The 10,780-nt window shown below is 33.7% G+C and overlaps 1 protein-coding gene across 1 annotated transcript; it reads left to right on the top strand.

Annotated features, from left to right (window-relative positions):
* The first annotated feature begins 6,022 nt into the window (after positions 1 to 6,022).
* Positions 6,023 to 9,627, top strand: LOC130957005 (protein FAR1-RELATED SEQUENCE 4-like). The gene is made up of 4 exons (XM_057883914.1): positions 6,023 to 6,172; positions 7,858 to 8,306; positions 8,526 to 8,943; positions 9,094 to 9,627. Exons 1-4 carry the CDS (start codon positions 6,023 to 6,025, stop codon positions 9,625 to 9,627), a joined length of 1,551 nt encoding a protein of 516 aa, XP_057739897.1.
* The last annotated feature ends 1,153 nt before the right edge of the window (positions 9,628 to 10,780 follow it).

Here is a 10,780-nt window from a genome sequence, read left to right as displayed (position 1 = left end):
TCCTTAGAGGAGCTTACTGTCAAGTTAGTGACGGTAAAGAAGCACTTGTCAGGAGGCAACTCGATAATTTCGTATCCTTAGTTATTTTTCGTAGTAGTGGTTTACTTATTTATTTGATTTTTATTGAGTTTGTACTGTTTTTCTTTCGTTTTACGTGTGTTCTGATCATGCATCTATTTTAAAACAGGAACCGAACAATCCAAAAAAAAGAGAAAAAAGAAGAGAGAAGAGAAAATAGGCCGTAAGTGGCACTGGAGTTGTGCAGGAACTATGCATCGCGCACCAACTTATCCACACGTATGGTACCTCTGGTTCACGGACCACCCACGCAAGCGCGTGCCTTGAAAAAATCGACATAAATAGGTGCATGGCCGAAAGTTATGCTGGTCTCGCGCTGGTACTTTGCTAGCCGCGCAACTCAACCCACGCGTCCGCATCCCTGACGCGTACGCGTCGGTCGCGCCGTATCACTTACCCAGCGTGCCACCCTATTTTCATTCTCTCTCCTCCCAAATACTAATTCTCTTTCGTTCTTTTCCCCTTTTATCATTCTTTTATCATATTAATTATTTTTATGTCCCTATCTATTTTCAGTTCTTCTTTGCTTGAGGACAAGCAAACCTTTAAGTTTGGTGTTGACGCTTCGCTTATGGCTTCTCTGTTTAGCACCAAAGGGAGATGAATGTTCTTCATGGAGGAATGAGATGGCCACCAGCATAACTGAGGTGGTTGACTTTCTTTCATTCTATTTCTCTTCCGTTCTCATTTTGTTGTCTTCTGTTTTCTGTTGCTTTGATTGCTTGCATTATTTTTAGTGATTTTATCTTAAAAAAATTATATATGTCTGTCTCATGTATCGCTCACTGAGCTTGAATTCAAAAGAAAAAGAAGTGATGTATTGCATGAGAAATTGAGTTTATATTTAAGAGTAGTCTTATTTACTTAAATGTGGTGGCATTATTTGTGATTTTGAATGCATGACATGAACAGTGCATATTTGAATTTGAATCAAATGATGTTGATGTATAAGGAACAGGAATTTAGAGAATTATTATGACTTCTCTGAAATAAACAAAAATTTAATCCTTGAAGCAAAAGAAACAGCAAAAGAAAAAAACTATAAAAGCAAGGTCCAAGGTTCTGAGCATCAATGACTAGGGAGGTCAGACATGATTAAAATCTCAAAGAGTTGTTTCCCTAGTCATATGCTTGTGGTGTGATTGTGTCAAGTAATCCTTGTGACAAAACACTTAGAGTTGAGACCAAGTGCGTTTAACAGAGTATGCCAAAGGCTTTGAGCACCACTGTCTGGGAGTAACTGAAAGAAAAATCAGAACTTAAAGAGAGTCCCCCAGTTAAGTGCTTGTGGTGTTTCTGTGTCAAGTAACCCTTAAGACAAAACATTTAAAGTCACGGCTAGGCTCAAGGAGCAAAGCACCAAAGAAAAATAAATTAAAGAAAATTTTGCTGTGTTCAAGGATTAAACTTGAGTATAAAGATCAGAGAATTCATAATATGATCTGGATTCTAATTCCGAATGACACTGACGTTCCTCTGATTCAAAGGAGAGTGAGATGCCAAAACTGCTCAAAATTACAATGAATAAACTCCAATTTTAAGAATAGACTTAAGCATGACTAAACTCTCACTTCTCATGCAAATTCACATCTTAATCATGCACTTATTTTGGTTGCTTGAGGACAAGCAACAATTCAAGTTTGGTGTTGTGATGCATGAGCATCTTTCTTATCTTTTCCTAGTAAATTTACATTTAAATTGTTGAGTTTAATCAAGAATTAATTATCTTTTAGCCAATATTGATGCTACTTTGAGTCTCGTGCAATTTTGTTTATTTTAGGTAACATTTGGCTGGATTTGATGGAGAAGAAGCTTGCACAAATGGAAGGAGCACAAGAATTAAAGGAGATGATCAGCAAGGAGCGACGCGTGTGCGTACCTGACGCGTACGCGTGACACGCGAAGAAGACCATCGACGCGTATGCGTGACATGCGCCACATGCAAAAAATGCAGAAAATGTTGGGGACGATTTTTGGGCCCCATTTTGGCACTCAAGTAAGGCACAGCTCTCTGCCAAGTTAGGCGCGGATCCAGTGAAACTGAGTGGTCCCCACGTTACAAGGCGCGGATTATTTAATTAATTCTGATTTAAATTTAAATTTTAAAAAATAGAAAAATATATTATTTTAATTTTAGAAATTAGATTTTAAATTAATTAAGATTAGATATAAAAGAGAAAAGAAACTTCTCTTCTAGGGGGGATTCCATTCAATTGCATCTCATTCCAAAATTTACAGTTTACTAGAATCCTAGTCTTGACTCTTTTTCATGAGCAACTAAACCTCCACTGTTAAGGTTAGGAGCTCTGTCTATTGTATGGATTAATTCTATTATTTTTCTATTTTAATTTATGTAATGATTTATAAATTTAAGAATTGTTTTCGTTCTTTATCTTATGAAATTGGGTGGAATGGAAGTATGACCCTCTTTCTAATTGAGTTCTTGTATAACTTGGAAAAGCTCTTTACCTGCAACAGCTTGAAAACATATTCTCCTAAATTTCTAATTATCTGGACTTAACGGGATACGTGACATATAATCCTCTTATATTTGGGTAATTAGGACTTTTGTGCAATATAAACTAGAAATTAAACTTCACCCTCTAATTGGAATTAATTGACCAAGAAATTGGCAATTGATGAATTTTAGAGGAGACTAGAAAGGTCTAAGGAATTAGGGTCTAATCACATATAATTTGCCGTGAATTAAATCTTGCATGATTAAAATAAATTAATAAAAAAAATCAATCCGAAAAATAGATAACTCTAAAATCTTAACTGTCTTCTTCATATTGTTTCTCCCATCTTATTTACTACTTGCTTTCTGATATTCTCTTAATTACTGTTTAATGCTTTTGTACACTCAAACACTATTTTCTGCTTGCCTAACTAAGTAAATTAATCAACCATCGTTGCTTAGTCCATCAATCCTCGTGGGATCGACCCTCACTCACTTGAGGTATTACTTAGTACGACCCGGTGCACTTGCCGGTTAGTTTGTGGGTTATAAATTCCACACCAGGAGACTGTACTCTTTTTCCCTTTGTCAGGTTTTTGTCCCATTGTGTTTTTCTTGACAAAGTTTTTAATGAGGCAGTCTCCGTCACAAAGGATATTATTAAATTAAATATAAGGTAAAGTTAAAATCTAATTATATAAATTATTGTTATAAATCTAATTATATAAATACTAGAGTCTTCTATTTACATATCTTTATTTCATATATCTTCCTTATTTATTTTTTTCTTTTGAAATACTGTTATTTTTTATATATTATTAAATTAAATACAATTATTTATTAATAACTATATTTAAAATCTGATTAATTTTTAAAATCTGATTAATTGTAAAACGTCATTTATTGTTGGAAATATCCAAAAGAAAGTAGCTGTAATTGTGAGTGCATTGTTGTAGGTGATAATATTAAGACAAAGCCTTGTGTGTAGATTGAAAAAAGACATCTATATGTATAAATTATTGCTAGAGGAATATTAGATGGACAAGTATTCCTTGGAAAGACAATGTCTATGGTGAGAGCAGATGTTATATGCCGCTGCTGTCTCGCTAATCGATCACGTGTGTTTTCTATGTTATGGGTAAAAATTATCATTATTTTGATTAATTAAGGTAAAGTTTAATTAAGTATTTTTTGGACTTTTTTGTGAATTGTCATTTTTCTGGACGAAGTTGAGTTAACAGACTTGTCATTTTGTCCTCATTCTCCATCTGTTTGTATCAAAATGATAATCCAAAAGAAAGTGAACTTGTTTCTTATTGTTCTAGCTTACAATTGAGTTAGTCCAATTGTGTGGCTGTGTTGCTTAAACTAAGAGACTCCACATTGGAGAGAGTTTAGTCGCCCAAGTATTGTGATGATTTTTGGTTGATTGTCCCATTGTATAGAGAGAGGTTGTTATCTTTTCGTTCGTTAGTTTTCATCTTCTACGTCATTTACTACTACTACTACTACTACTACTACTACTACTACTACTACTACTACTAATAATAATAATAATAATAATAATAATAATAATAATAATCACAACAACATTAATAAAAATATTAAAACCCAAAAAATAACAGACAAAACATTTAACAATAGTAAATTTCACAATAGTAACCAAATTCTTGAAATTATAATAATTATATTGAATAGTATTACAAAACCGAAAAAACAAAAACATAAATACTTATATTATTAACGTCTTTTTCCAATTAGGGATATAAGTAAATTTTTTTTATAAATTTTTATTTTTAATTGATATTAAAAAGAATTTAAATTTTAGCAAAATGTAAAGATTACATATAAAATAATAAAATTTTAAATCTCAGTAATGAACAAAAAATTTCCTCCTAAAAATTAACTCCAATAATTAAAAATTTATTTTTCAAAGGTACAATAAATTAAAAATTTATTTCAAAATTATAATAAAATTAAAATAAAAAAAGTATATAAAATAGACCTACAAAAACGAACTTTTTTGTTTTAAAATGCTTTACAGGAAATAAACCCAGAAAACATATTAAACCCATGTACTATGAAATGGCCCATATAAATACCTAATAGAAGATATTTTAATTATCCAATCGTCTTCCTTTAATCTTATAAATTGCACGTGCTTGACACAGTAAACTACTGCTACAAGTACGGGAAGTAGCTGCTGCGACGCAGAAGTTGTCCCTTCAAGAGACGCTTGTCTATTCAGCCCTCTTCCAGCAAAATATAGATGTCTATGCAATATCTATACTTAAAAATTTGCCTAACACTACTAATAGTAGAAAAAAAATTCTTCTTTGAGCCTAGTTCGTAATTGTATTATTTTTTTATAATTATTTATTGTAGCTTGTATATTGGGTTCTCTTATAGGTTTTCTTTTAATATAAAATAAAAAGAAAAATTCTATGGTGCTTACACTTAAAATTAGCATGTGATGCTGATAAGAGGTGGTGCATTATTAGGCTGCTGCGTGTGTAAAAAATGAAACAATTTCTGATACGACGTTTATAGCCGCATTGTGATGGAGGCTAAAGAATTCTATTTCCGTTATTTTTAGGGTAATTAATTAGATAATTAGTTGTTGCATAATGAAAGTAGATTGGACCCGCAAAATACCGTGGAAATTGGGACTTTTGTTTTTCGGTGAAAGAATATTGAGAAATCTGTTAAAATTATTACTTGGTCTCTGAATTACTACGAACAACGTAGTACTAATATAATAAATTTTTTAAAATCTATTTTCTTTACACTTAATATATATGTTTAATCATTTCTTATTATGTGAGTCTCCAACCAAAAATCAGATAGCAATAATATTAATATAGAGATTGTTATTATTATGGAGAGAGATCATGAATAAATATTTATTTCTTTTAAATTATCAATTTTTTATTTCTATTTTTATCCATTTATTTGGTTTTATGTTCCTTTTTATTTTCTCAAATTTTCTTTGTATACTTTCAAAACTTACAAGTATAAAATAGCAAATTATTAACTTCTAAGCCCAAAAAATTGAATTTTTTTTTCCAGCGCCATAACCAAATCCTAAATGAACCACAATTATTTGACACATAATAATTGATGTTATTAAAACATTAAAATGGAAATAAAGTTTTTTATTTTTACATAAATTTTACTTCTGAGTTAATCACTTAGTTGGTGCACAATTAATGGGCTCAGGTATGTAATGTTGATCGAAGATAAATAAAAAATAAAGAGGGTCAAAAAAAATAAAGAAGGTTTCTAAAAATTCCAAAGGGCTACATGAGAGACATGAACTGAGAATTCTGATCTGGGTGTATGCTTCCTCTGATGATTCTAGTGGATCTACTGCACCCAGAGCTATGTCACCCCGTCGCCCCCCAGTTTGTCGCGCGTCGTCGCTGCGAGTGATGTAGTCGGGACCGGTCGTCATCACTGATATCTTCGTCACAGTATCAAACTCAGATGCCGCTTCCGATACGCATCTTCACTGCGGTGTTCGTCTCCAGCAGAAGCGGCAGCAAGTCCCGGTGGGTTGTTGGTGCCGTATTGTTGCCTCGAGCATCGCGATCAGCGTTGTCCTCGCCGTTAACTTCCAACGCGCAACCCGATCTGGTGAGTTTTAAGAAATTTTCGTGTTCTTTCTGTTTCAATTTGGTTGATATCATTTATCATTGCACTCTGATATTTTTATTGAAAGTTGAATGGGTTAGTGAAATTAGTTTGGTTAAATTAGTTTGTTACTGAAGGAATTTGGTATTGATTGAAAGTTGAGTTTATTGTCGTGTTGTTGAATAATCAGTTATTTAATATTATTTGCTGTGAAACACCATGGTTGAAGATTGAATATATTGTTGTGTTGCTGAAATAGTGACTAAGCTAATTTCTTGTTTATGTAAATATGTAAATCATGTTTCTTTGCTGAAAATGATTAAAGTTGAATTTGGTTGATTATGATGGCAAAATTTTTATGGTGTTCATAAGTGAAGATTGAATCCATTATTGATTGCTAAAATAAACACTAAGCTAAAATAATCACTAAATCTAATTTTTGGGAGAAAAAGTTAGGGTTGGATGCACATTTTGGGAGCTTCTTTAGCTTAGTGTTTGGAGCATCAAATAAAGTCTAATATCATATATTTATTTTTATAGAATTCTTTAATTTTATGTTTATATGAATTTTTTACCTATTATTCATTTTGTATGGAAATATTTTTTTTTGTATTATAATTCTATTAATTCTATTAATTCTATCAGAGTACTAAAGAGTATTGTGAGTACAAGAAAAAAGAGTATTAATATTTATATAACTACCTAAAATAAGATTACAAAATAATATAGAAAATTTATTTAAATTTATGTCCTTTTCAATATATTTGTATCGAAATGTTATTTTGAATAATATGATATGAACAACACTTAATTCACTATAATTTGTTTTAGTATAAAAATTGTCAAACATAAACCACGTTAATACTAACTCACTTTTGATGAAAATCAATTTTATAAAATCAATTTTATAGCAACTCCCATTTCTAAATTTTAATTCAAGCACACCCAGAAGTATATAATCCCATTGTATCATTGTATTTAGCCTATGCCTAAAGTTTTTCATTTACGTATGATAAAAATGAATGTTATTAAATGTCAATAAAATTAAAAGAGAAGATTTTTTAAAAGTTAATTGAGATAATATTATATACTCTTTATTTTCGTTAATTTGGTTTTGTTCTAGTTATGTTTGCATTACTAAAGTTTTTTAGGTCCTTCAACTAATGTTGAAGTGAACATTTGAAGTCATGACAAGTAGGTTTTGCTGCAAATTTTTATGTCATTTAAGGATGTAATAATTCCGAATTGCGGGCAGATTTTTGGCAAATAATTTGATGGCTGATTTTATTTCAGTATGTGACGTCTGTACAGGGGAGTATGGGGGTTTATTCTTAGCAATGATTAGTGTCGTTAATTTGGCAAGTGTTTAAGTTTGCTACAGTAGTAGGTTTGTGTCTGAATCCATTTGGGTATAGAATGTTATTAGAGAAGGTTTTAATATGATAGAAATTTTAGAAATGGCTAATTTGAAGTAGAGAACTTTGTTCTTCTCCTAACATTTCGGTGTACTCTAATTGAAAAAGTTTAAGCATGCTACCTAAGTAGGGATGATGGACATTAGAATAGTTTTGTTTGGAAAGAGCATTTAGGTGGTTGTTGGTGGCTTCGTTTATTGTCTAATGAGAATATGACTTAAGTGAGATGGGTTGATAGTGTTTTGTGGATTTGTTCTGTCTTGGAATCTGTAGATGGGGACCACCAACAACATGTGGGACAACGATGATGCTTGTCAAGAGAATGCCTATACTAGAAATGGATCAAAGAATGTGGATCAGGATACGACTTACAATACTACCGAGAGTGAGTTTTTCTACCGAGACATGGGAAAATTTGGTGACGTTGAAGGGATACATATGGAAGACATAATGAAGAAGGTATTTAGGACTGATGAGGACGCGTATAAGTTCTATAAGAAGTTTGGAAAATATCACGGCTTTGGAGTTAGGAAGAGGGATTCCTGGAAGGATGAGGATGGTATTGTCACAAGGCGGAGGTTCTTCTGTAACAGGCAACGTTTGAGAGATGCAAAGCACTATAATCGGTTAGATAGGATGAGAGGGTTCACAAACCAGAAACGAGGACTAATTGCGAGGCGAAGTTCTCCATATCCTTTGACAAGAGTGCTTCTCTGTGGCGAGTAAGGAAGATTGAAAACAAGCACAATCATGACTTGACCCCTAGTTGCATGGTGCATATGATTGCGAAGTACCGGTCACTCACAGATGCCGCCAAAGCTTAGATAGATGAGTTGAACGAGTGTGGAATTTCGACAGACGATATATGGCTGGGATGGCTGGAGGATGCTCGTTGGTTGGCTTTTTGAAGAAGGATGCCTATAATCACATTGATAAAAAAGGCGTGTAACGATTGCGGAGGGTGATGCAGAAGCTGCGCTTGCATATTTAGAAGATAAGACAGAATCGGATCCGATGGCCATGGCATGGTACAGTTTGACCGATGATGGAATGCTAGGCAATATGTTTTGGGCCGATGGGGGTAGCCGAGTCGATTACCAGTACTTCGGGGATGTCCTTGCATTCGATGCGACATACAAGAAGAACAAGTATAGGCGGCCATTGGTAATCTTCTCAGGGGCCAACAACCACAAGCAGACCACCATTTTCAGTTTTGGTTTAGTAATGGATGAGACATTTGATTCGTATAAGTGGATATTGCAGAACATGTTGGAGGTGATGTGCATGAAGGAGCCATCAGTGGTTGTTACAAATGGGGATGAGGCGATGTGTAAAGCCATAGCTTTAGTATTCCCGAAGGCAACCCACCGCCTATGTGCATGGCATTTTCAGAAAAATATTACGACTAACGTGAAGGAGTCGTCACTCCGATCACGATTTAACCGATGGTTATATACGGACATCGAGATTCAAAAATTCCTGACTGAGTGGGATCTAGCGGTTGAATAGTTCAAACTTCAAGATAGCCTATGGGCGAGGCAGGTGTTTGGTAAGAAGGAAATGTGGGTGAATGCGTATCTGAGGAATAAATTTTGCGCCGGGTTTAAGACCACATCTCGATGCGAAGGTATAAACGCTGTGGTCAAGAATTTCCTTCAATCGAAGTATACTATTCTTGAGCTTGTGCAGAACCTAGAGCTAATGGTGCGTGATTATCGGAATAATGAGCTTCTAGTCCAGTTCAGAACCATTGACACTTTCCTAGTAATGACGACTAGCCTCGATGCAATAGAGCGGTTCGCTATGCTGACATATACGAAAGAAGTATTTGCGGACATAAAACGAGAGATTCAACGAGTTGCAGTTGTTAATTTGGTTCGGGTAAGAAGATCTCTGAACACAAGGGTATACTCATTGGAAGAGTACGAATCTCCTGGGAGACTTATTCTAGTACTGTTTGATCGAAATATGGGAAGGCTGAAGTGTCGGTGTGAGGGTTGGACAAAATACGAATACCCATGTCGCCATCTCTTTTTGTCATGAAGCATGAGTGACGTTAGAATTTTTGCTAGTAAAGAATTTTATAAAAATACTCACGTTGTAGATATAGATTCTAAACCAACAGAAATCTCTTCGTGCAAACGTTTTGGCTGTCACAAGTAACAAACCCCTTTAAAATTGATAACCGAGTATTTAAACCTCGGGTCGTCTTCTCAAGGAATTGCAGGGAGGTATGTTCTTATTATTGGCTATGAAAAAGGTAAAATTGTGGTTTTTGGAATTTGGGCAATGGGCACAAGTATATTTTCAAAGCAATAAAAATAAATAAATAACTGTAAAATAAATTCTTGGCAAGGTATAAGAACTGGAAGTCTTATCCTTATCAATTGTGATGAGAATTGGATTTCTAATCCCACTTAGTTAACCTTACTAAACAAAGGAAGGTCAAGTGGACTAATTAATTTGATACCTAAAGTCCTAGTCTTTCCTTTGGAAAGGCTAGAGTTATGGAAACTCAAATTAATTAACAACTTGACCTTCCTTTGTTTAGTAAAGGTTAACTAAGTGGGATTATAAATCCAATTCTCATCACAATTGATAAGGATAGGACTTCCAGTTCTTATACCTTGCCAAGAGTTTATTTTACAGTTATTTATTTATTTTTATTGCTTTGAAAATATACCTGTGCCCATTGCCCAAATTCCAAAAACTCCAATTTTACCTTTTTCATAGCCAATAATAAGAACATACCTCCCTGCAATTCCTTGAGAAGACGACCCGAGGTTTAAATACTCGGTTATCAATTTTAAAGGGGTTTGTTACTTGTGACAACCAAAACGTTTGCACGAAGGGATTTCTGTTGGTTTAGAATCTATATCTACAACGCGACTATTTTTATAAAATTCTTTACTAGAAAAAATCCTAACGTCAAAATGGCGCCGTTACCGGGGAATTGCAAACGTGTGCCTTATTATTGGTTATTGTAAATATTTTTCAAAAAAAAATTATTTTACTTGTTTATTTGTTTCTTTTTTTTCTTTTCCCTTATTACTGATAACTACTATGAATTCTCACCCCTCTCGCTTTGAGTTTGGTTCTAACTTTGTTGAAGGAAATAGAAACCACAGCAGAAATATGCATCAAGGTCAGACCAATCAAGGATGGATGGAGTCAAGAGGATCTAATCAACCCTTTA

The sequence above is a fragment of the Arachis stenosperma genome, chromosome 10 (assembly GCF_014773155.1).
Source record: "Arachis stenosperma cultivar V10309 chromosome 10, arast.V10309.gnm1.PFL2, whole genome shotgun sequence".
NCBI classification, from domain to species: domain Eukaryota; kingdom Viridiplantae; phylum Streptophyta; class Magnoliopsida; order Fabales; family Fabaceae; genus Arachis; species Arachis stenosperma.
Note: the sequence above shows the minus strand (reverse complement) of the source record. Positions and strands in the feature narration are given on the sequence as shown.